We start from the raw sequence: 27,197 nt of genomic DNA, 5'->3' as shown, positions 1-27,197 counted from the left end.
TGTGAAGGGGCATGTGAGAAACCAACGCTTGATATGGAGTTTGTTTATAGATGTTATTATGTTCACAGTCTAGGTGCACAGAATGGTTAATAATGTGAAAAGATTACTAACTTTTAACTGGATATTCAGTCATTTTTCCTTACGGTGAAAATTCCTCTGTTGTGAGGATTATACATATCAGCATGTTTCTGTGGGTTTTAAATTCTTGATTTTTCTTTTACATGTGCCTGCCGTCTCTTTCTACTTGCACTGATGAATTTCCAAGCATAAATTATAGATTAAAAGATTGCACTTTCTAAAAATCTCATGATACAGGATTTAAATTTATTTCTGTGGTTTAGCAGTGTCTATTTTAACTTGGGGGGTTCAAGAGTTCGAAGTTACCTTCTGTGAGGCATTAGGGTTGTCTAGATAGGGATTTCCAAACTCCCCTAAACTACTATTGCTAAAAATGGATTTATGTTGAGTTGATCTTGATGACCAGATCTTGTCTTGTTTGATTCTAAATTGTACAGCTATTTCTAACAAATCACATTCCAGCCTAACCACAGGCTCCTTCTGGTCGTCAGTAGTGGCAAGCAAATGTTTCTCACTCGAGTCAGCAGAATGTTTCTCAGTTTCTTCTCTGTTCACCCTTGTTAGTGCCTCCTGCAACTTAAAAGAGAAAGGAGGAAAAAAAATCATTGGAAGAGGGTGACGGAAAGACAGTTGGTGTTCAGGATCTTACATGCCTTGAATTTCAGCAACTCTTCCTGGTTTGGCAAGCAGCATGTCTACTAAATCGCCTGCGTATATTATTTGTTGTCTGGTATGACAGGGTTTGAAGCTGGTTTGCAAAGGCTCTTTTCAAAGGTAAAGGTGTAGTTAGAGTCAAAGAGGGGATATCATAGAGGTTTTCCTAAGGTGTTAAAATAAACTGAGCTACTGCAGAGGCAAAACACTCAGAGTATTTTCTGTGGCCCTGTGTGGGGAAGGAGGAGGAGAGGGTGAAGGAGGTATTGTTTGTGAGGAGGATTAAAAAATTGCATGAGAATCAATCCTTCTGGTGCAGGAAGGAGCACAGAGAAAACATGAGAGTGTAAATTGACTGGGAGTTTCCAAAGGTGGCACCTAAAGCCCATTTGAAGTTGGTTCCGTGTTCCATGCAGAGTTAAACCACCACTATTGCTAAATATAAAGCAAAATGGTACCTCCATTATGAAACATGCAGTGACCCTCCCACTCTTCCCGATCCCCCACCCTCATTGCAACCAGTCCTGTTTAGCCAGCCATTGTTTTGAGGTGCTTGGTAACCACGGCTTTGTGAAAGTATATTGCTCTGTGTAAGCTTTCCTAGCTGAGCTAGAACAAAAGCAGATGTTGGAGATGTTGCATGCAGCTTGCCAAGCTCTCGATGTTGTCCATTTGACTAGCAGGACAGCCGGGCTGCGCTGCCAGAGGAGGACACAGGATTCTTCTGCTTTCCTTTGGCTGACTCCAAGTTCCAGTGCTCCACACTTCATCACTCTAAGTGAACCGTCTATGCTTTATTTCTTATTCCAGTTAAAATGTGGCTTCTGTGGGTTCCATAACTCCAACTTTTTTCCATTATAGAATTGTTTACATTGCAGTGGAAGAATTGTGTCCAGTTGGCATAGTGTTCAGGTGGCTCATTGGCCGTTTACAGCTGCTTTGTGAAATGCCTTTTTTTCCATTGGTTACTCATAAAATCTTTCCTTTTGCAGATATCTGTTGGTACTGGGAGAGCTCTATTAACACGAGGCAATGTTTGGAGACCATTAGGCCATTTCAAGGATGGCAGCTCTGTTGAGGGGAAACTGCTGTGCCAGGAGAGGTTTAGATTTAGATATTAGAATCATAGAATAGTTAGGGTTGGAAAGGACCTTAAGATCATCCAGTTCCAACCCCCCTGCCATGGGCAGGGACACCTCACACTAAACCACATCACCCAAGGCCTCGTCCAACCTGGCCTTGAACGCTGCCAGGGATGGAGCATTCACAACCTCCCTGGGCAACCCATTCCAGTGCCTCACCACCCTTACAGTAAAGAATTTCCTCCTTATATCAAATCTAAACTTCCCCTGTTTAGATTTGATATAGTGTTACCCCTTGTCCTAGGAACAGTTCCTTCTGCATAGGGTGCTCAGGCATTGGAACAGACAGTCCAGGGCAGTGCTGGAATCACCATTGCTGGAAGTGTTCAAAAAACCTGCAGATGAGGCCCTTAGTACCATGGTTTAGTGGCAGTCTTGGCAGTGCTGGGGTAGAGGTTGGACTTGATGATCTTAAAGGTCTTTTGCAACCTATCTGATTCTATCATTCCATGATTCTAAGATGCTCATGGAGCAAGCAGTCTCCAGTTAGGCATTTTGTCATTCCTTGCTGTCCTGCAGTTGTATCTTGTCTTTGTACACCCGGTGTGCAGTTTGAGAAGAAATGCTGGTAATGCCAACACTGAAACCTTGCAAGGGGGTGGAGGCCTTGCTATAGTCATGGTTAAATTTGTCTCTTACTATTGTAAAACTGAAACCAAGTCTCCCATTGCAGCTGGCTGTAGTTAGACTGTACCTGGGTATGTCTTCCAAATTTTGTGGAACTGAAAACTGTACTTAATTCACACACCGTATCTCACTGCCTTGGCAGCAACCTTACCCTTACTCTCAGGGGAACATAGGAAGTGGTCATGTACAACTCAAGTACAGTGGGGATTTCCTCCATGCAGATTTGCTATTCAAGAGCGTTTTATTGCAAATTTCTACTGGTGAAAACCATTCATTTAAGAAGATGGCTTGAGACCTGTTTTGCCCCAAGGTATCTGTCCAGCTGGGGAGGGGCAAGCAGGGCTTGGGATCAAGGTCCCTAAATTTCAGCGTACGGTGGAGAAAGAGGTTCCCAGGTTTGCTATGAATGTACTTGACCATTTTAGGAAAGTTTCTACTCTCTTTGCGTCTGTCCTCACTGAGTAAAAGAGATGTGGGTTTTGTTTAGATATGAACCTGCTGGGGACGGCGATGATCTTGCTACAAGCACCAAAAAGGAGTTCACTGCCTCTGAGGCCTATAGAAATGTCAATACTATATCTTATTAGTCATAGGTTCATTCATCCATTCTTTGTTCTCCATTCCATATCAAAATCACTTTTGTGTATCAACTTCTGGATCCCTTCTTTTTCAGTCTTACTTCAATGAACCTTTGGCAAGACAGACTGTGCCTTACCATCTCAGCAGGCTGTGTCTATCTGTGTATTCATGTAACCCAAAGCACTTTGAATTATTCTCCCATAACAAGGAATAAATAAAAGAATTTGTTTGGTATCAGAGCAGCTTGGCTTGTACTGATTGCATGCCATAAGAATGGTTTTGGTTTGCATTGTTTACATGTGACAACAGTAGTCACAACTGTCATACAGAAAATACAACTGGTTTGGGGTGTTTTTCTCCAACATTCTTGTTTCACTGCCACTAGAAGATCACAGTGTCAATGTAATTGCATAAGTCCAGTGCTCTGGTCTCTCCACTCTGACCTGAAATGTTGATGTGACTGAACCCAACTGAAATCTTTTCCCAGCAAGTCTAGAAAAAGCAATGGATTCACCTTTTATGTGAGGCCTCCTGTGGAATTTCACCCTTTAATGTGCAAATGAAACCTGCAGGGTCCTCTGCATACATCTCTGGCTCCTACATTTCAAAGTGAGCTTTGGAAGCGCTGTGCAGGGGAATGGCAGTGCTGAGGTTTTATCACGCTCACTCTTCTGTAAGAAATTTAGCTTTGATTTGGGTGGGTCCCTTATTGGTCTAATAAATATGACTCATTTAAGGGAAAAAACGTAAAAGAAAATAGTTGACAATACGTTTCCCAACATGATGTTAAAACCCATGAAATAATTAATAGCAGAAGTCAAGCTTTGTGTAATTTGATCTGCACATAAAGAAAACTTGAAGATTTCTTTAAATCTGCAACTTTATGGAAAGATTTGGTTCAATTCAGTACTTTTCTTCTTAGTTCCTTTCCGTACTTTTCCTTCTTTCCCAGACAATGCTTCCCTGACCTTTTGCGAAGGGATTTCATTTTTAGCTACAAGTCTAGGGTTCAGGCCGTAGACTATTAGAATTGCTTCTCACTTCTATTGTATTAAAATAATGGCAATTCTTTCAGGTTTTTTTAAATATGTAGCAATTCAATTCTTGAATAGATTTGTGTGCTAGTTTTATTTGGAGGTCTCTCTGAAATAATGTTTTCCTGTAAGATGGAGACTAGAAGTAATTCAGTTATATGGCATTTAAATAAGGTTTAAGTTTTGAATTCTATTTCAAACCAATTTCAGCAAACAGCAGAAAGATCATTCTTGTGTATATGCAGCAAACTGGCACAAAATAAGCAGCTGCTTTTTGGAGGAGTACCCAAAAGTTAAGGAATTCACTGTAAGGCGTTGTAAAGGACCAGTCATTAAAGAAAAATGTAATATAGAATTTGAATGCCTCCATCCTCTAAAAGCAGCAGTAGGGAAAACACCTGCTCTAATAAAGCTGTAGCTCATAAATACCTTAAGGAGAACATTTTAAAGTTTTGAAAATTTTCCTGGTTTTAAGAAGTCAGGATTCTCATTTCTCCTTGATAACCTCATACTAGTATACCGTGGCATGGCAAAAGCTGAAAGGCTCCTTAACCCAAAACCCCCAACATTTTACATAGGTAGCATTACTAATGCCCAAAGTGAGAAACACTGAATTTTAACTTAGGCTCTGTCCATCAGGGATTAAGGTGGGGTTTTAATTTTAACTTTTCTTATAACTGACCTAAAATGCTTTTGTGTTTTTTCAGGGTCCACACATAGCATCAGTTACTCTTGCTGCGTATGAATGTAACTCGGTTAATTTTCCTGAGCCTCCTTACCCGGATCAGATCATCTGCCCTGATGAGGAGGCAACTGAAGGATCCATTTCTTTATGGGCTATCATCTCAAAAGTCAGGCTGGAGGCCTGCATGTGGGTAAGTGTTGGTTTATAAAATTTGAGCAATTTTAACTTATGCACTTAATTTCTGTGTCCAGCAATAATTTGTGTCCAACAAACACACAAATTACTGAATTAGCAAAACAGTGATGGTTTGCACTGCCAGCAGCATCATGTGTATATACAATGTGAATAGATGCTTTCCTGATCAACCTTCTAGCCCTGGATAATTTTAATGCCTTTACAGAGAAGTAATAGGATATTATTGAGCAGTCTTTTATCAGCTGCAGTGCTGATTACTTCTCTAAACGCTAGCAGAAAAGGCTCAGGTGCTCAAAGCTGTTGATGTAGAAGGTAAGTTTCAGAAAGGGTATCTGCATCCCAAATGATCCTGCAGCTGTCAGGTCTTAACACTGCATGCAGTTAAGCAAGAAACAATTTAGGAAATCTGGAGCCTGTAACTGGAGTGAAGTTGCAGTTACTCACAGGAAGGACTCAGCCCCTAATATCATAGCTGAAATATTCTTCTGGGTTGCATCGATAGATTGGATTAAATGAGAGTTTTATGGTGCATATCTTTATATTTCTGTTTCTCTGCCTGTTTCCCTCATGGCAAACTTTTCACTAAAACAGGAAAAGCAGGTTAGCTTTTCAGTGAATCAGGGTCTGAGGAAATGCTGCCATTGGAACTTCCTTTCCGTTGTCCTTCCCTTCCACCCCCCACCCCCTCTCCCACAGCTCTTTTTATAGAAGTTTGGAGTTTTTGGAAGGATTTTGGTCAGCTAAGATGTTTTTTTTCATGCCCTGTAGATTATTTTGAATCGCAGTTGACACAGATGCATCTGCTGTGAACTACATGCCAAATTAACTTTATTTTACTCAGCTTCCTGTTCTAGCTGATGATTTAATTATTCTTAGTTGTACAATTCAAATGGAGAGAGAGGAAATTCTGAAAACACATGGGATGTGATGTCTGCCCTTGTATTCCTTCTAATGATATGGAAAGATATATTAAGGCAACTTTGGTCACTGTGACTTTTAAAATCACCAGCAGCTGTTTTACTTAGAAAAATTCGGGTTAGGTTGCACACATTACAGGCTAATGTATAGCAGTATCAAAGTCAAAACAGTAACTGAGTAAGTGGACTTACAGCCCTCTCAAGAAGCAAAGTACATCTTAAATTTCACTCTAAGGAAAGGACAGAATTGCCTGAATGCATGATGAGTAGCTAAACATACAAGTACTTGTAAGACCATAAATACAAGATTTCTCTTTGTTTTCTTCCTCATCCTCCTGTGCTTAAGTTTGTTTAATGGAGACTGGAGTAATAAAAACGGCATTTACAATTACGTTTCTAGGGTTGCAAAATAAAAATGTAGCTCTGAGTAAACATCCATTGCTTAATCTTCAGTAAAATAACTAAACTATGATGAGAATTAAGTAGTTTAGAAATGAGTTAATAGAGTTGAAAGCGTTGAAAGCATCTATCCATCTAAGCAGCCATGAGGGAGAACAAACAGTACCGTCAGTCTCCCATTTGAGCTGCATTTCTGGATTCAGGCTAGGAAAAGGAGAAGGGAATGGGATGGAGCCAGAACATTTGTATCCCACTCTCTCCCTTCCCCAACCCTCCCCATCCACCCCCTTTCTTCTCGCCTTCAAATTCACTGTCAGCTACCTTTTCACACTGAACTCTGTCTCCACTAGATTTTCCCTTGGGAGCATCCTCTGTCTACCAGTGGTGTCTAGTGTAATGTTATGCTTTCTTGGAATGTTGCATGAGTACATAAACATTGCTTGCTAATTTCCTGTAAGCCAAATCAAGTTGGCAATTGCTGCTGCTTCTTCCAGTATATTTCTTTTGTCATAATTCCAGTTCACCTTTTTATGGAAGCTGTTGAAGAAGCTTACTTTTTATTCTGTCACTCTTAAAACCAAATGTCCACTTAACACGAAAGTAATGGTGACTTCCAGAACGTAAAAAAGCCAATTTTCTGCAAATCGGAACATTGGTATAAAAAAACCTCAATAATTTACACTGAAATCAGGAATATGAGGTTTAATTCCTTATCTGGGTATGATTGAAGGAGCTCAAATCCTTTTTTTTTTTTTTTAATGGAACCAGTAACTTCTATTTAGATGTAAAACCTGAAATTATGAAAAATACTGGATAAATGCTAAAGAAAAGGAATTATTGGATGCATATAGATGTGCTCCTAATGCAACACATGGAGCCCTGTGAAGAACAGACACGCCACCACCAGCAGCCTGTTGTCTTTAAACTCATAAAGTGAAATTATGCTGAAAGGCTCCAATGTGAAATCTGGCCAATCTCCTTGATTATTTGGAGGGAGACAGGAGGGTGGTAGCAATATGTTCTCATGTGAAATGGTGAAAGCAGGTCGGTCCCAGTGGGGACTTTGCAGACCTCTGACTAAAGCTACCCAGACTAAGTATCCTGCAAGATTTGAGTGCAGGGATTTATCGGCCCGGGAGATTTGATTCAGATCACAAAAACATGGGCAGCTGTTTCAGCCAATTTACATCAGGTACAGTTTTTTCCAGAGATTAAAATCATTACTAGTCCCCTGCATGTCAGTGATAGCCTTTTTTTTTGCTGATAATGAGTGTTACGAGGATTAAATATCACTATCTAAGGAATTATTAGGTGAAATGAAAGAGATGCTTTTTTCAATCACCATAACAGTTGGCTCCACCAGTCCTGGCCTGCAGAAGGACTCCCTAAAACAATCTGCTAGGTGTGTGCCAGTTTTCGCAGCCTTCCATCCCACAGGGACAGGGAATTCAATAGTGCCCTACATTTTTAACGTGTTGCAGCTTTTTTTGTTTGTTTTTACAAGAAATAAGGGGAAAGAATAAAAATGTTTAATTGCTCAGGATTAGCAGAACAGGCTGCCTGTGTCCTGACCAGGATAAAATCTGTTTAAGACTCTTTCTAATGGAGTAATTTCCCAGTTTCCTTCTCTAAATGTATTTGTTTAGAAGTATTTTGATTAGCATCTGTCTTTCCAACATGTTGCTAGTCCAAGGAATCTCCACGTAAAACTGGCACGTAAAGTTCAATGGTGAAAATGGACAGCTCATGTTACAAAAAGCAGTTAAATAGTTACTGGTTTGGATCCCTTAATTGCTGCCCTTTTTTTCGATGCACTTAAGGAACCTATCTCCAGCAGACATGAAATCATATGATTTTTGTTGCGCTTCTGAAATGTTTTGTAATAAAGAGCATGTGACTTACCCAATTTAAAGCAAGTTCATGTCCAGTACACACATGCAAACCTCTTCCTCGGTTAGCAAAATGAAGCCAAAGCAAATTGGCAGAGCCAGGAGAAGCAATGTGACTTTTTGTTCTTGCATCACCCTGCGAACATAACCTCAAGTTAATTTTTCTGAAGCATTGTTGCTACTGTTTTCAGGCTTATCTTCCCTTGTGCCAGAAAGAGGCAGATTGATGAAGTTCAGCTTGCTGCACTCATCTAAATTTTTCTTCTCTGGAAAACAAGGGCATAAACATGTGAGGCTGTGCACTCTGTATGCTTAAACCAGGAATGTACCAGTGGGGTAACTGCAGAGAGTGGCAGTATTGAAAACCACAACCTGTTGATTTGGAATATCCACAGCAGCTGGAATTCTCCCTTGCTTGCAGCTGCATATGGAGGAGGAACAAAGGAAATTGAAAAGCTGTCACACTTCTTCAAAGGAGTAGAAAAGCATTTGTTGCTCCTGATCCTAAGAGAGAAAAGCCATCTGCATGTAGCAAAGTTCTAACACTTTTCCAGTGTGGTGCCCAACTATTGTACTATTACCTGTCCTATATTTAAACCATTCTGAGTTTAGTCCGAGTTCCTGTTTCATTAGCCTCTGTTTATCCATATGTTCACTCTTAGCTGTCTCTCTTTTCTCTTTTCTTTTCCTTGGTTAAGCTGAAGTTGCCTTTACCCACAAGATTGAAATGAGTCATTTGATGTCCTGAGAAAACAAATATAATTTTCCTGTGGTGAGAAAGCAACCATGCTTTCATCTCGGGTTCTTTTGGCTTCCTTTATTCCATCTAAAGGAGAGGAAAAAAAAGCATGCTTTGCTTAACCTTATTTTCCTTGCCCATAGCTGTAGTAAAACTCAAGCCTAGTTTCTAATAAACACTTGCACCGAGTCTCATGACTGAACAAGTAAACTGCATGACGGCACCAGGGAGGAGTTCCCAGATTACTTCGAATGCTGCTTCAGGAGCAAGGGCTGTCACATGCCAGCAAATGTGTCTGGCATCATGCGGTGGGGTGAGATGGCAGCACTGTGCTGAGTCAGGGATCGTGTGGGACATCGGGGCCCCTGGCTATCCGCCTGCAGCACAGTGAGTAGCTGCAGCCTCTCCACCAGAGCTTGGCCGGAGCTGGGCAACGTGCCACTCTGCAGGGCCCCAGGGAGGCACAGATCACGTCGTTTTGACCTTGCAGATCATGGCTCAGGAGCCACTGACTTGCGGCACAATAGGCTGTGCTGAGAGAAACTGCATTTTGCTACACACGGAAAGGAGAAAGGTGGGGTTTCAAAGGAACAGCATTATGTTTGAAATCATGAGAAGTCTGGCCTGGCGGATGGAAGCAAACTGATGAGCTGGTCTCATCAGTTCTGATCATTTGAAATGTCCATGGGGCTGTGCATATCACATGTTTCCTATTTAAGAATAAACACAAAAATAAATCGGAATTATTCTTTTCCCAGGGTGCTGGCACAGCCATTGGAGAGCTGCCTCCATATTTTATGGCGAGGGCCGCCCGACTATCTGGTGCTGAACCTGATGATGAAGAGTACCAGGAATTTGAGGAGATGCTGGAACATGCAGAGACTGCACAAGTAAGAACAGTGCAAAACAGCAGACAGAATTAATAAAACACGGAACAACTAGATGGAGTAAATAACCATTCCAATGAAGTGGGAATGGGCCAAAAATCAGTTGTTGTGAGTTCACAAGGGACTTCCCAGGGATGGAAAAAGATCTTCCACAGGGCAGAGATACCTCTGGTGATGGGAAGACAAGAATGCAGCTTGTTGAAGCAGATACAGTAGTGCGGCCAAAGTATTTGCTACAAATACTGCATTTAATTAGACTTCCAAGAACAAGCACAGTAAATGCAGGGAGGAAGCAGGCTAAGAGAACAGTGGTAGAGGATGTGCTATTCCATAATCATGGTTGTTATAGCTGCATTTAAAGCCTCTCTGGGCCAGGAGATGACTTTCAGTTTCAGCTTATCCCCTTCGGATGACATTTGCCTGCTTTGCCACTAACATCCTCAGGGCTAGTGCATGACCCATTCATCAGCCTGAGGAAACATATTTTTCCTGATGTGAAAATGTAACCAAACCGCTCTGAATCCCTTTTTGTTTCTCTTGTCATTTATTTTCTTGATGGACTGAAAACTGCTTGTGTTACAACATAGTTTGCAACTGATGCTGTGCGTCAGTCAGGTATTATTATAGATAACTTTTCATTCAGGTCAGGAGTTCAAGTCCTGTTCACAGCAAGTTTTCAATTAGAAGAAATGTCACATTTTTTCCTCAGACTACTTGCCACTGAATTTCTCTTTGGTATTTTTTCCTTCTCACCCTGTTTTGTCTGCCACTGAGCTGAAATGGGTCATGAGACTGCTATTAAAACAGCAGATGCTATTTACCATGCACTGCTGTCTTTAAACTGTTCTGCCAAAGTATTTTCTTTATACAAATACATACTTCTACTTTTTTCCTCCTCTTCAAAGAATGGATGAAGCTTTTATCATGAGAAAAAGTGGTTTGTCTGGAAATACAGGGCACAGTCTAGTAATTCTGACAGTACCCCCTGTGTTTCCTGAGAGCCTTCCCCTACTAGAAAGTTACAAAGGTTTTTTTCTTTTATTGTAAGTTCTTCTATTTCCTTACAGATACAGTGGGGGGGGGGGGGTGGGGGTGGGAATATGCTTTCTTTACTCTCTCATCAGTCTTTGCTTTGCAAAGTAATCCTTAACTGTATAAAAATCAAGTTGTGGTAAAAAAAAAAGCCCAACGAAACCAGTCGAATACATGACTCGAGAGCTGAAATGCTATCTGTGTTTACTGAAACTCTCCCAGCAAATTATATGCGTGTACAGTTGTGGGAGCAGCCAGGGGTGGTTTCCAGAACGCACAGTAAGATTCTTGGGAAGAAAATCTTTGCTAGAGAGCATTTTGTCAGGACAGGCCAAAATATAGCGAGCTGCATTGAGTGCCCTTCGTAAGCGACTGGTGGTGTGTAATTGAGAGAAGCGATGGTGCTGTTTACCAGTCCTTTTGATTTTATTTCCTTGGCACTGGGGTTTGGATGGAAGCATGTTGTTCTGCGGATGGATGGATGGATGGATGGATGGCCAGGAAAAAAAAAATCATCTTTTCAAACTGCACTTGTGGTTTGGTTTCTATAAAACTCTTTTAACATGAGGCCTTGACAATCCGATTAAATTGTATTGTGCTCATAAAACTGACAGTTCGGGTTTTTCCATTTGCTAATATGACTTCCTTTTTGCTTCTGGCTTCAAGCGTGTTTTTGCTAGATGTCTGTGGGAGACAGGCCTGCCTTCTCCTATGACCTTTAGTAAATCCCAGTCTTCAGCGTAGCTTATCACTTTGTTCTGGAATTGCTATTCATGAGCAGTTACGATGTCTATTTTTACGCAGCTCAATAACAACTTTTATTACCTACACCAGCTTTTCCCACTCTCCCAAGTTGAAGCTTTATGCTTAAGAAAGCATAAGGGGGATATGACAAGTGTGTTATGCCATGGAGGCTTCTACAAATGTTTGACGTCAAGTGACAGGAGCCTTCTTTCAGGATAAAGGTCTCGCTTCATCCTGCCTTTTTGAAAGGCACGAAAATGGGTGTTAGATTTGGAAGAATAGCTTCCCCCTCTACTTCTGCTGAGCTGCTATATGCCTACAAGGCAAAGCCAAATGGCTTGACGTTTCTGCCTGCGTGTGTTTTGTTTAGAAAGCTTGTAGCTGCTATTTCTCAAAAACAATGGTAATTTTGAGAAACAGATGAGGCTCTTCTATGGTGAGAATAGATCGTGAATATAACATCCAGCCTGAAGGATCTGTGAGGGGAATGTGCTTGCTGGCTTGGCGCTTTAAAATACAACACAGAAAAGAACCTAAAAGGATTAAACAGCTTAAAGGTTTAGTGCCCCATTCCAAGTTACAGAGGATAAAATGCTATTTACTTTAAAGAGTCTCTTGATGGATTTTCTGTCATAAATCTCGGATCCAAGTGACCTGTCTCTTTGAGCTGGGCTTTGAGCAAACTGATTAGTTTGCAGATGATGTGTAAGTCTGTCTTGTACTTTCCATTAGCATACTTCAGAAAAAGCCCCTCATTTTAAAGGAACAGTCACTTCTCCTTTCTGTTTGTCCCTGGGTGAGCACACCGGCGAGTTAGTCCCAGTTACATAAAGGGAGCATCGGAGCTTCTCTTGCCTTGTGGCTGCTGTTGTTGGGATCAAGCAACTTTGCCCTCGAGAAGGAGTGTGGTTTACAAGCAGGGCTCTTTTTTCTTAGAGCTCCACACAATGCAGAGCCCAGCATGCTATAGAGACAGAGCAACCCGGTCTGGTTTGTTAATACTTGAGGCAGCATTTGAAAATTACAAATGTTTCAAATGGTATCTCCGTTGCTGTTAACTCTCTTTCAGTTGAATTCCAGAGCAAAGAAGTTTTTTTTATCAGAGCTCCCCTTTTAGCCATGGGCAGTATCTCCAGTGCAGCCGTTCAAACCAACCTCTCAATTAGGGGGAAGTGAGTCTACTACTTAGTGCTGGGGCAGCACATTGGTAATAATACAGTGCAAGCATACTTTTGTACAGTTTCATGTCTACATGTACGTGTGCAGGGACTCTCTTTTGCCAGTTTAACAGTTGCTGGTTGTTAAGTATTCTCATCTTTTCTCTGTCATGCTGAAACACTTAAAGCCAACAGAGGTTTCTGGTGAAAATGAAGTTTTTAATACCAGCTTCCCTCAAGGTACCTAGTGATAACATGTAATGCGTGGGCCCTTGCTGCATCATGGTACTTCTTGCTAAGAGGAGAAAGAGCTAATATCTTTGCTGTATATCTAATCCTTAATGACTGTAAGTGTTTGGATTCATTAAGTGGCATATTTTTAAGAACTAATGATTTACACATCAGGCTTTGCTTCTGTGCAGCGCTGCTGCAGCCAAATTTCCATGTAAAAATATTTTCTAGTTGCCTATGATACTATCAGCCAGTGCTGTTTGTTTACTTTCCAAACTGTACTGATCTGAAAGAACACAAACTCGGAAAAGGGTTAAATCCATAGAAATGCTGAGATGCAGCAGGACTCGTTTGTAAGTGGTTGAGTGCCATCTGCACGCTGAGCGTCAGTTGTTGCTGGGACCTGTTTTTGACTCCACTGAACCTTTACTGGTTGTGGTTTGTCTGGCCATCACATGACTTCTCTGAAAATTCCCCCTCCCCTCCATTTCCAGTAAACTGTTTGAACAGGAGTGACTCAGACTGAAACCAGCTTCCCTGTAACCACAGGGCTTGTTAAAGAATTTGTCAACGTGGACTCAAGAGGGTTTGTATTAAACTAAGCTGCAACTGCTTCAGTTTGCATTGCATCAGGAGTTCCACCAAGCAACTTCCTGCTCAGAGCGTCGGCTCCTTGTCTGCAAGGAGTTAAACTGATGAACTTTGATGATAGTGACAGTCAGACACATGTTAAAGCCATCTTTCCCACACTTCTGAAAGGTCCGGTGTCTTGAGCTGGATTGCTTTTCCACATCTTCGTGTGGGGGTTCTCTGCAGAAGCAGAACAAAGTACGTTACCACACCCAGCCATGGTTCCTTGAAGAACCCAGCACTGTGTTCTGACATGACACTGTGACTTAATCCAAATGGAATGATTAGGTTCAACTAATAAGCAAAAAAGCTACTTAATTAGCAGTGTAAAAGAAGATGGCCAAATTAAAGATGGATCTCTCCCATGATTAAATTAACAACTAGTACCTGATAAGTTCTGGCTTGAAAAGGATTCCCTGCTGCTGGCTTGTTTAATATTTTAAGGGTATTTGGTATGAGAAAAAAGAAGTTAAAGCAGACCACAAGCAGGTTTTTATAAAGCAGCTGTCATAAAAATGGAAGTGGTAGTGTCACATACAGTAACTAGAAAACCTCGACTTCTTTTTTTCTGCTTTCCCAGAAATAACTTGGGTAAACCCAGCATTAAATCCTGTTCATAATTTGTCTTGTTCAGTCTTCCAGTCACCCCTTTTCTTCATCAGCTCCCTCTCTTTATTAATGGTGCTGAACAAGAGATTGCTGGTGTTTGGGTCTAGGCTGCCTGATTGGGTTGCCAGCAGGAGGCTTGTCTCTGCACACTGTGCTCCTGAAGCTTTGATGCCTGCATTTGTTAATATATGTAGGGGAGGTATCTTAACCTCCTTTACCACGACCCATAATTAAATGGAAATTCACAACTAACCAGTTTTACTTTACTTCTAAAGCTTTACTTTAGAAACTTCTCATGAATGCTGGAGAGAGATGGAAAACTGAGAGTGAACTAATAGTAAATGTGGTTGTTTTTTTCCATGGACAATATAATAACCAGTAAATATACTAAGGAACAGCTTAGTTTTAAATTGTTCTCCAAAGCTTTGGGATGAGTCAATAAAAGCTTTAAGTAAGGGAACACATTATAGAGGGTTTCCTGAGAAAAGAGGTAGCAAAGAGTTAATGTAGGCAGAGGGTAGACAATAGGAGCTATGAGTAACAAATGTGTAAGCCACCTCCTTGCTGTACTTCTTTGGACACTGGCAAGAGAATGGGGTAGTCTTGTGCCTGCATTGTTCTATTCATTTGCACACCTGCTTACAGATAAGGCAAAAACAGCAATGAGCATTACATTACCTTTGCTAATGGTAATCTAGAGATGACTTTTTAAACTTCTTCAAATATTCTTTCTGTTCCCTAAAACTCCTCTGTCATTTTGACATTAAAGTGTGTAAAATTACTTTAGTAAATACATAAATTGGAAATTATGGAGCCACTGAAGAAATCTGTATTACTTTGCAATATTTTCACTCAGCATGGGGATATTAGCTCAGGGGAGTTTTGTCAGTAGCACATCTCTTGCTTTACAACAGAAATGATCCTCTCCAGAAAGAATGTCACCAAGCTGGCTGGAAATCTTGCACTGCAGTCGCAGAGAAGCAGTTAGTTAAGCTCTGCCACTGGATTTGCATGCCCCGTCCTGTGTGTGTCAGGAATGTGCAACACAAGTTTCTGAGGGAAAAATCTGGTCCTAAGTACTTGGTGTTTCACTGCCCAGTATTCCAAGACCAATAAATGATCAAAAGTTTGAGTCAGATAAGCTGCTTCAAAAATACTTTTTTTCAGGGAGAGCCTTCAGTAACTGATAGACATTAATTATGGTATCATAATCAAGAAAATGGCTTGGTTGGTTTTGCTCCTGCTCCAGACACTGTTTAAATATCTGTGTTGTACAAGAGTCTGGTATGCAGACCACTTCTCTAAGCTGTCTGGGAACCTTTGCTACTTCCAACAAGCAAGAGGTATGCTTAGCATTGTACATCTGCTGGCTAGGCTGAGTAGGAAGACTTGCGTGTGTAAAAGGACTTGTCAGCAGTGTAAGAAGTAGCTCATTTACTTTCAAACTCATGTTTTCTGAGCATAGGTTTTCTTAACTTAGAAGTAAGGTCTCTGTGAAGGAGCAGTGTATTTTTTTCAGTGCTGCTGACTTTGGCTCTGATTTGTCAGATTTGCCCTCACTGTGCTTCTGTAGTGGTATTTTAGGCAGCCAGCATGTTGGTGGGGGCAAGGCCAGCATATGCTTTCAGCTGCAGAAGCAAAAGCTGCAGGGGTCAATGGCTGATGCGTGGGACCCAGGGTGATAGGACGTTCACTTACTTCATTCTTCTTTCAGTAGGTGCCTGCTAGTATCTCGTTATGGAATCACTGAAAGGTTCATCTTGAAAGGGACCTGAAGGAGTTTCTAGTCCAACTTCTTGCACAGATTTCAGATCAGCTCAGGTTCCTCAGGGCATTGTCAAGTCTCATCTTGAAGCCCTCCAAGACTGGAGACTGCACAGCCTCCCTGGGTAATCTCTTTTAACGCTGGACTGTCCTACAGGCCTTGCTGCTTACCTGGCATGCAGACTGACAACTGTCTTCCACAGAATTGACTGCAGGCTCTGCTAGGTGCCACATCTCCTACAAGATGTGAATAGGAAGTAGGTCTTTAGCAAGCAAAGAAATGGTAATCTTCTTTTGTGCACTGTAAAATTGCAAAGTGTCAAGGGGAATGTTGCTTCTTGCTACTGCGCAGACCTGAACTGAGGAGTAGAGGTGGCAGGGGGTGTGATTAAAAGGGCTACCGCTCTATAGGGCAGATCTGATAAGACTGAAAGGACATGCTCCTTCCTCTTCCTTCAGACTGTTTCCTTTAATTGTGTCTTATTCTTTACAAAATTTCTTTATTCTAGCGTGAATCAAAAGGGCTTTTTATGTAGAAGTCTGAGAGCTTCAGTTCTAGCTGTGGAGAATGCTGGTGTTAAGTTTGAGAGTGCCTACTCACTTGCTAAGCTCTATAACGTGTTCATTTTGATACATTTCTTATAAATTTCAGCATGGTATTGGATTTAGTCTGCTTAATCCAGAGGTGGTTGATTTCCTTCCCGCTCATGTTAATGGGATGTCTTATTTAGCACATCATGGACCCATTAACTCATGCTTAAAAGTTTCACACTCTTGCTTCAAGACAGGTTCAAATTAAATGATCAGGGAAAGCAAAGCTTCCTGTTAGAATGAGCACTTCACTCTATTACACTCTGCTCCCATATGAATTGCAAAGGATTCGGCTCTGAACACTGGTCTATCTATTGCTTCTTATGTTGGTTTCTTCTTATAGCAGTTTTAAAATCTGATTATGGAGACAATAAGTTTAACTGCCTTTTCTATGGAGAAACTTCAATTTTTTTTTTTTATACAAGAACTAATCGTAGTTACTCATATGTCTGAGTTTACAAAGTCCCAAAGATGAGCATCTTTCTGATTATCTTTGTGGATTGCAGCTTCACCCCTTCACATGCAACCAGCGTCAAGAATTTGAACACAAACAGCTGCAGAAATAAATCTCTGCATTTCCCTCAACAACCTGTGTACAGCATTTTTGTCCTAGGAAAGGCTGGTAGAAGAATTGACCTGTATACTTGATTTCTTGATGATTTGGGATTTGTATATAGTATCTACTGCATAGGCATCCTTGCCTACGAATATTCTGCATGATGATTTGAAATCTTACAAGCTTTAAGTCCTCAGATCTCTGACATAGTCTGTTTAGTGAGGTTTTGTGGGTACTGCTGTCTTTTTGGTAAAGCCTGTGAAGTCAAAGGCACTATTTTGTTGCTGTTCAGTTGTCTTAATATTGTACTTTCTAAACCTGTGTTTTCATTTTCAACATGGAAGTATTTTTCTATTGTAACTTTCCTGCATCATTACCCAATTCCAGTTCCAAATTTTAATGTCTCAGAAAACCCTGACTTCTTGTGAAGTGAAATTTATTTCCTTTCCAAGCTCAGAATTTTAGCCAGTCCTATTAATCTGGAATGTCTGTGCTTTGCCTGTTGTGTAAATACCTTTCTTTTATCAGACTTGAGTGCTTGCTTAGATCTGCCACCTTCCCTTAGCTGCTTTCAGTAATCCTTGAAAACCCTTTTTTAACTGTCTTTTGAGCCCTGTTTCCATGATATGGCTTTTTTTTCCCCAGAGTTTGGAGTGATAAGTTCACACCTTATCTCTCATCCCCTCTTCTCTCCAGGCATCGAGATGGAAATAACCCCTTTTAGTTTGCCCCGTATTTACAGTAAGCAGGAAGTATTTTTGAGAAAGCTAGAACAGAAATCCGTAGCCCTTTCCATACACATTTAGATGTTGAGAGTCATTGCAGCTGGAGTGGGAGATCAGTACTGTCATGAACCACGATCAAAATATTCCTGCTGCCTTTGATGTCTTGCAGGAGAAGTATGAAATGGTTTCCTTGGTCACTGAGTAATGAACTGTTTGCAATGATGGGCAATGACTGTCAACTGTATCTTGATCTCTGTTCTCCTCATCTTAACTCCAGGGTACTGTGTGGATCATTAAATACTGTTGCTGATCTACTGCTTTCTTAGCATGGATATATGTTGTAACCTCTCAGCCTTTAGGTAGCTATGGGACTTCTTTAAAACTGTTCTTCTGCAGTTAATATGTTATATCAATGAGTTAATAATTCTTCCCAGTCTTCTGAAATTCTAGAATTCATTGCCTAACCACAAATGGTCATTCTCCCATAAGTTGTGTTTGATTCCATTGTGTTGTAATAGAAAGCCGAAGAAACAAAATATTGTGCAGCTCATTTTTAACATAACTCAGATTTTTACATAAAAAGGAGCACTGTCTTTGTAGGCAGCTTTTTAAATGTTAAGGACTTTATAATTTTAATAATCTGAGATGGTAGCTTCATACATCATCTTCAGTCTTTGGGGAAAAAAGTTCTTCATTATTTGCATAATTAAATATTGTTTCTAGTAAGAAAATATAGCATAAATTACACTCAGGTAGTGAAGGATTGTCCACTTCTCTCTCACATGTAAGTTACACATTGGCAACAGGGGAGTCTGCTGGCATTAAGCACCCTAATGCCAGCACCCTACTGCTACAGCAACTTAAGTGTTCTCCTTGCTTGTAGAAAACCGTCAAGGTGCAACACACTGACTCCAGGTTTCTGTTTATGTCTTTGTATTTTTAATGTTCATTCCCAATCCTGTTTTTTATTAGAGTAACAAATCCTCTATAAACCCTTCCAGGCTTTCCAGAAATTTATTTTGAACTTAAGGCTACCATCTGGTAGGTAATCAATATCCTGCTTGAGCATTAGTACTTGTATCCTACGTTACAGCACTCTGTTCTTACTCTTAGAAAATGCACATGCTATGAACCTGTGATTTAGTCTCTTATGTTCCTTCCCTCCTTTGGTGGCCTTCCTCTTTGTGCTATATCCACCACTATACCAATAATGCCAGTATTTGTAACGTGCTTGATGTATTAACAGCAGAAAAAAATGGTGATAGGAAAAAGTTTTCTGGGCCTCAGATCTTTCGAGCTCTGAATCAGGCTTGTCAGGTATTGACAGCTATCATCCCTGCTGCATACAAGGAAGAGCTGGTTTGTGCGAGGGAGTCACAGCTTTCTCGATGCTCCTAAAAACCAATTGCAACTTAATGTTAGAAAATAAGCTGCTGTATTACAGGCTCATCTGTGCAGTCTTTTGAGAAAGTATCTTCTGTTGGAGACCAGTCCAGTGCCGATTATTCAGAGCTCTTTGGTAATCTTGCTAGGGATCCATCGACAGTCTCTGTTCTTGGGAATTAGGAAATTTCAGTGTGAGCAATAAACTGTGACCATTCTGTTTTCTGATAAGAAATCAGTGTTACAGAGGGAAAAAAGTGGATTTTGTAGTTATTTTTTTCCCTTAGCTTGTTAGCTAAATCTAGTGAGATGTTCTTTGCTCAAATACAGAGTTTATGCAACTTCATAATGAAGAGACAAAGAAGAAATAGAGATTAAATTATAAATGGAAGCAAAATAGAACAGAGGGATGGGACAAAGCCTTGTAGTTAAGACAGAATTGTCCCTTTGCTCTTTCAAGAAGGAGGGTTTTTTTAATAGGGATAAATGGTCCACGTTAAGTTATACTCAATGCTGTACTATAATACAGGAGGAATATTGAAGTAAAGCTTGCTCAGCAGCAAAACGTGTAATTTCTCTTTACTATCCCTTTAGGTTTGGAGTTTTGGGAGGGATTTTTGCTTTTGCAAGATGCAGTAATGCTGGTATCAACAAAATGTGCCATTTTACTGAAGGCAGATAGGAAGCAAACTTCCTTGAGCCGCCAGCTGTGACTTGTGAATCAGTATTTCAGCTCTGACCTTTTTATGCCTCTATTTCCATTCCAGTTCTTGAGATCTGATGATTAACCCAATGAAGTAATGTTTAATCATTTAACCTTCCTTTGCCTGTATTGTAGCAGTCACAGGAAATCTATTTCCAAACCAAAGAAACAAATTATCTTTGAAAGGGACATAGTGAGCTAACGTATCCTGAAATGTTATAGCGAATGAATCACATTAGCTGAGAGTCGAGTCCAGTCTAGATGCTTTAATTTTGGGGGAAAATGTTTTGTCTGTAAGTAGCTGAACTTTTCTTTACTTTTTTACTTTTTTTCTTTTAAAGCAGTAAGTTATGGAAGTTATTTTGCTTTTATTTCAGATGCTTAAAAAAAAAATAGAGGAGATTGTTCCCTGTGCAGGCTTTATAACAGAAAAATTATATTGTGAAATAGGTGAAAGTTGTGAAACTGATGGTTGTGTTCTCCGAGAAATGAAACTTTTAAGGCTTTTTTAAATTATTATTATTGCAGATGTTGCAAAGACTTAACGAATGAAAGTTAAGGAAGCAACCAAACAAGTATTTCTGAGCTGTTCTTATTCAAGTGAATGTCAAGACTGCAAATACATAGTTTTAATGCAACCATGGTGTCTATATTATTCTGCAAATTACTCATCGCTATGATTACATTTGATCGTAGAAAATAGGGGGGGAAAATCCTTCATTTCTCTTGGCTGATTTAGAAAGTTTAAAAAAGACAAACCAGAAGTTCTTGTGTGAAATGTTGAGAGCTGTAGCTCTGCTTTCTACAAGCAGTTGGGAATAGACAATGAATTTAAAAAAAAGAAAAACTTACAGAAACAACTGAGAAATAACTTAAAAAAAAAAAAAAGTTATGAATTAATAAAGTGAGAAAAATTGCCCCAATGCTGGTTGGGGTGGGTTTTTTGAGAGGCAAAATTCTAATGCTTTTTTCAACACTTTCATCATTGCTTTTCTAACAAAAATGGTGGTTTTAGCTGGAGGGGGGGGAAAGTAGTTTTAAGGCAACTTTAATTTTGCAGCAGCCAGAAATGGGGGTGAGGGAGGCTCTTTGCTTTTAAGAAATTTGATGAAAAGTGGTGCCCTGTGCTTACACTAGGTTAAAACAGTTAATCTAGATGTAATTGTATAATATATTTTATTAAACCAGCTGTGCTGCAAGCATTACTTTATAGGTCACTTGCTAGAGAGCTTGTTTCCAATTGCAGCTTGTGAAAATTAATACAACAGTGTATTAGCAGTGCAGTCTAAGATGATGGATAGATATCTTAACATTAGAATAGAAACAACTTCCATTGAAATATGCCCTGTACATATTTGAATAATTGCATTGCAGTGTTTTATTTTAAAGCTGCTTTACAATGAGATTTATGGAGCTGTGAAAAAAATTTTGTTGGCTTATAAAAGTGAAAAGATTGTTCTAACCCCCTGAGCACTGTGAAATGGTGAACAAAATAGGAACTGAAAATATCATGGTTACATTCAGCTTTGTTGTAGAGTACGGGAGGGAGGCATCTTATGAAATTCCTATGTAAGGCACTGCTTTTTCAGTTCACCTTTTCAAAGAGCAAAATCTGATGTAGAAAGGACAGTGTTGCTGCTGGGCTTTAGCACAGATTTTAATTTTCAATTAATTTGTAGGTAAATTCTGAAGCAATGTTTCTACTTTTCTATTGGGTTAAAGAATTAGAATACCTGTCATCTCCTTAGTGTGCTGCATTTGATTTCCTTTGCTGATAGCTCTGTGATCACACTCTGCAGAAGAGTCTTGCATCTTTTTCAGTTCTTGTCCTAAATCCTCAATGGGCCCGACTCTGGATGTTAGTGCTGCCCTATATTAATGATCATATATTACCATGTTTCAGTTTTGTTTACTGACTTGAAAATAATGATGAGAGGATTTTAGTTTGACAAGGAACTGCCCTCGATGTTGCAAGATTTTTGGGCTTGGCTCCCTGGGAAATCACCATGTTTTGTTATTTACCACAACTTGTGTCAAAATGCCCTCTTTTATTGAAAAAACATGAAAACTTTTACTTTACTTGTCACATCGACCTGTTCCAGAGCCATTTTTACTAACCTAAATTCAGGTGTTTGGTATCAGCCTCCCTAGGATACACACTCCTTCGTACTGTGTGTATCCTAGAAGCTGCACAGAAAACTAGCAGGAATAAGTTTTCAAAAAAAGACTGAATATTTCAACTATTCCGTTTTGCAGTGAGACATTCACAATGCCAGGGTGTTACTCCTGGTGAAAATTAGCAAGTGCACCCCTGACAGAGTATTCTAAAGGGGTTTTATGTTCTCTTATGGTTAAAAATGTCAGACTGTAAAGTGAAGGAAATCTCATTTACTTGGCATTTTTCTTTAAGTTGAAGTATTTGTTTTAAGTTGTTGGGTTTTTTTCAAGCATCAAGTATAATAAATAAAATTATTATTTCAAGAAGTTGCTTTTTTTTTAAGTTGAGAATTAAACTCTCTTTAAAGCACTATAATAGGGAACAGTTACTGCTTGAAAAAGGCAGTAAAAAGAGTAATTGTCCTTCACAGATTTCTGTTCGTTTCTCTGTTTTTTATCTGGCATAGAAAATTGTCAGGTCTATAGTTCAGGCTTTAAATATGCATGACATTGTCAAGCAATTGTCATTACTTGCATTGTCATTGGCATGTAGCACTGAATGTTTCAATAGAATTGTAACAGTTAAAATGGCCTAAATTAAATTTTTATGAATTTTCTTGGAGTTTTAATCAATAATTAATGATGTTCAAAATTCTACACTGTTGAAGTGTGGGGCTTACAGTATCATCAGTTACTGTTTAAAGGTATTTCCTTGTGAGATTTTATAGCTTTCTACAAAATGTAAATCAGTGACTGTTGCTACTGGACAAGAAGCTTTTTATTGCTTATTTGTAGGTTTTGAAAGAGTAATAATTATTTTCTTCAAGTTTGCTTACCAAAGATAGTGAGCTTTCTATAACTGCTCTTGTCAAGCCTGGGTAGATAAGACTGGCCCTGTTATTAATTTTATGGGCAGTTTTGCTTCAAAAGGTTTTTATTCTTATATAAATTCACTCAAGCTGCTTGTGAGAATCTTTAGGTTTGCTTTTTAAAATGTTTACTGTGTACTGGGTGAACTTTGGGGCTAATGTTTGTCATGAGAATGGGTGAAAGCGAGGACCACAAAATAAAAGCAAGCAGCATGTTCTTAGTATGGCTTTGTAAAGAATAGCTCCAGTGTTATAACCTCTGTCACCTCTGTTGCTTTTAAAGTTTTAGATTCAACTCTCTGGATTTAGTGATTTTTACACTTCTATTTTAGAGGGTGCCTGAAATTAGCTACTGTGATTGAGATCCTGTGTTTCAGAGAAAAGATGGAAGGATATAATGGAATTATTATATTCTGACTTTGTGTTTTGAGAAAGTACATTTTTAACATTGTAAATGGTATTGAAGGAATCCATTCCCTTTGCTTGTTGAAGGAATAAGGTATTAGCAGCCTGGCATTCCAAAGGTACAGGGAAATAAATGCCAGAAACCCCATTTCCATATTAGTGTGCCACTTGCAGAGTTTTGGAAGACAGAACTCAATGCATGTGGGTGCTCAGGTGGTCACAGTGAGCAGTGTGTATTTCCTTCTCTTCCCTCTAAGCCAAGAGTTTCAAATTGGCCTTTGTGTTTTAAAAACTTCTCCCAGTTGCTAGTCAACTAATCCCAAAGCATGGAGTATTGATACTGAAAACACAGAGATTTTGAGGTATGTTCATTTTGAGGTTTGCCTCATTAATACCTTATTTTCTTGTTTGCAGGATTTTGCTTCCCGGGCTAAACTGGCTGTCCAGAACCTGGTGCAGAAGGTTGGGTTCTTTGGCATTTTGGCCTGTGCTTCAGTAAGTTCATTTCAGTAACAGAGGGGTTGTAATCAGAGATTGCAGATCAGAATGAATGCAGTGAACTGTGACTTGGTTTTATTCAAGTCCAGATGGATCCTCATGCCTTGTTTGCTATTTCTGTGTTCTCTGTGGTGCTTAGAGAACTGGGATGGTTGTGGTACCGGCAAGTACAATAGCATGGAGAAACTCCAGTCCTAGATTAGTACCAAACACAGTGAATGCTGCATAAAAGCGGAGTGAACAGTTGTTATCCCTTCCTTCAGCTTCAGCGTTGGGCCTCTTGACACTAGTTCTCCTTGGAAGATAATGGGTTTGGAAGAGTTCTGTTTCCTTTTTAGTCCATCACAAAAGAATGGTTGCCTTTTTTTTTCAAAAGACAATTCATTCTACACATGAACATGGTGTGGTGAAACCTGATAAAAACAGGTCAGTTCACCAAAGATGACTTACAAGAAACTGAACTAAGACATTCTTAAAACTGGAGACATCCCTATGTTTCTGTTTCAGATCAGGGGTGCTCCTGGCATTTGATGTTGAGGCCACATGCTCTCTGAGAGGGGCACATGCTGCTCATTGTGTTAGTGGGTATTTGGCAGATCAGATCATATGCCCACTGACAGTTACCCTGTTGGGACCTTCCTAGCCCAGATTATTAGCTGGCAAGATACAGCAAGAGCTGTATTGTTACCTATAAATTCTGCTGGAACATTGCTATAATTTCTTTATGTACTGTGGTGTTCATGTGCTGTAGCTTATAGTGCTTGACACCTTCAAATGCAAAGATATATGCAGCTTGATGAGTGGAAAACTACCTGTATAAATCCTGATTAGGGTATCCATCCACAGTAATTCCTCTTGAGTCTGCTCAGGAGATATCTTTGGGTCATTAGGAACTAGAAAGCAGAACAAGGAAGCAAGTTTCAAAGTCATAACTTGCATGAACTATGAACCACTTGTAGGTTTTTTTCCTCTTTAAGTTAGAGGTCATACAAGCGTCTCCACTGATGATATTTGAGTGTTTTGGTTAGGATAATACTGTTTCTGAGAGGAACTGAACCAGTTGAGGCTTAAATCTCAATCTGGAAGCTTAGTGAAAACTGGCAGGAGTATGTTCCTTATGCTTCTATCTCACAAAATGTGGGATGTGATGCACAGAAATGTGCTCATGGTGATGGGGGAAGTGTAGGTCCCCTACGATCCCATTCTTCTGGAATAACCACAGCCATTAGCCAGCTGCTCAGATGATGAGGTATTAATTCCACACTTGCCTAGCACCTTGTAATTGTAATTTCCTAAATTGTAGAAGTGACAATGCTAACTCTTTGCTCAAATGTAAGTAACCTGTGGTAGCTGGAAAGAATTAATCTCATTAACGTTGCTGGAACAGAACTTCTGTCTGCTCATCTTTTGAACTGTTTTAGAGTGGAAATGTAGGTTACAACCTGTTCTTGAAATCTTTCCAGTCAGTAAGCTCTTAAACTTCTCCTTTGCTGCCTCTGACTCGCTATTCTTTAGTCACCATCTTGTGAGACATCACTGCATAGGCTATTCTGTCTGCCTTGTGTAATCACAACAGCTTGTAGATGGCAGGGAGGAGTTTCTGCAGTGGCTGAACAAGGAAAAGTGTGGATAAATGGAGAACGTGAGGAAGGAGCTGGTAAACACGTGAGGTGATGTGCAAACTCTTCGTAGTTCCTGCTTGGTAATACTTAAACATTTGCTTAACTTCTTACCTACTCGCTGCGCTGCTCCACGCACTCTAAGCTCCCTTCGACTTACGTGGGCTGTCCTGGGTTGGGAGCGGGATGAGGAATCAGGACTCCACCACAGGACACTTGAGGGTTTGTAAATGTGTTTGCAGAAGAACTGCAGAGTAGCAGTGAAAAGGGTGAGGCTGAACATGGCAGAGGCACTGATAAAGCAAAGGGATTCACAGCTACAGGTTTCTGTTGCATCTCTAGGCGAGGCACAGTCCCCCAACGGTGTGCTCCTTGCATTCAGGCATCCCCCCCATGAGCTTCAGGGCTTTGTTTCAGGGTTTCTCTTGCTTGTTGCTGCTTCTCCATGTGCCAGAGGGTGTCTCATTTGTTTGCCCCCCTTATCATGGCAGTTGGGTGTATTTTTTATGATTAGAGAGCTTGCTTCTAAAGTGGTAATGACTGTCCTGCCTGCAGGTTGTTGTCTGTCAAGCAGTGGCTGCTAAATGTTACATAAGAACACAATCAAATTGAATTTAAGACTTTGCAAGTTTATCCAGTGAAGTCAACTGAATGTAATATTGTTTGGTGGCAATAAGAAAGCCATATTGTTGGCTGGAGCTTATTTTCTATGTGAAGGCAGCTCTGGGGAAGGAACAAAGCCAGAATTAACCCTGGAAATGCTTGCTGTGACTTGTGAGAATTTGCCCTCCTGTCTTTGTGGGCTTTTATGGCAACTCTTAGTACTGCATGTACTCCTTTGCTTTCCAAAACCAAAGCGAAAACCTTGCTGGCCAGCTAATAACACCCCAACGAGGACTTGAGTAACTTTTACTGTGATATGTTTGGTGTATTGATGATATCCACAGTTACCCCTGCCTAGAGCATGTTGCTCCCTCTGTGGTGACAGCAATACAGAAATTAAAATGGACCGTGAACCTGCAAAAACCCCTCGAACCATCCAACCAAGAACATGCTTGAGACCTAGAGCAGACTTGGCTCAGAAGAGCAGAATTATCTGGCTGTGGTATAAGTAAATAATTTACTAGCCTCCTATGCCTAAGACAGCTGTCAGAGGTTAAGAATCATGTTGGTTGAAGTGGAGCATGTTTAGAGACCGTTTCGGGGCATGATTAGAGACTGTTTCAGATTTCTTCCTATGCAGGTGGTGATGTGGGTGCTTATAAACTTGAATTGCTGGTCTGTAACAGCTATGTATAACCCTCATAAGCTTTCTCAGAGATTTCAGATTTCCATTCAGTCAAAGTTAATATGTTTTATGGTCTTTAACAGCCTCCACTCTTCTTTGTTTGTGTAACAAACCAACACCAATACTGCAGAATATTAGCCCAGTAATACACTGCTACTGTGAATTACACATACCCCATGAGTTCACTCAGACAGACTGCCCTTGAACTGCATGCTAAGTGTAAAAGGTTGGAATGTGGATACTTTCTTGGTTTAATTTCAGGAATATTTTACAGATAGTATCACGATACCAAACATCAAGCCAACAGTTTAAGGCATATTTTAAAATTAAATGAAGTGCATATGCTTAATAAAATCTAATCAGTGCTTTTAAACTGGATACATATGACTACAAATGCCACATTTTAATGCA

The 27,197-nt window shown here is 40.1% G+C and overlaps 1 protein-coding gene across 1 annotated transcript in view; it reads left to right on the top strand.

Annotated features, from left to right (window-relative positions):
* The window catches only part of VMP1 (vacuole membrane protein 1), a 67,183-nt gene that overhangs the window by 23,555 nt on the left and 16,431 nt on the right, over positions 1–27,197 (top strand). The window contains exons 7-9 of the mRNA XM_062617159.1: positions 4,822–4,989; positions 9,697–9,828; positions 23,796–23,876. Coding sequence (XP_062473143.1) covers positions 4,822–4,989; positions 9,697–9,828; positions 23,796–23,876 — 381 coding nt within the window. The remainder of the gene's footprint in view (positions 1–4,821; positions 4,990–9,696; positions 9,829–23,795; positions 23,877–27,197) is intronic.

The sequence above is a fragment of the Pezoporus occidentalis genome, unplaced genomic scaffold, assembly GCF_034315485.1.
Source record: "Pezoporus occidentalis ecotype Australia unplaced genomic scaffold, CSIRO_AGI_Poc_V1 ctg192, whole genome shotgun sequence".
NCBI classification, from domain to species: domain Eukaryota; kingdom Metazoa; phylum Chordata; class Aves; order Psittaciformes; family Psittacidae; genus Pezoporus; species Pezoporus occidentalis.
This window is presented reverse-complemented; position numbering and strand designations above follow the sequence as displayed.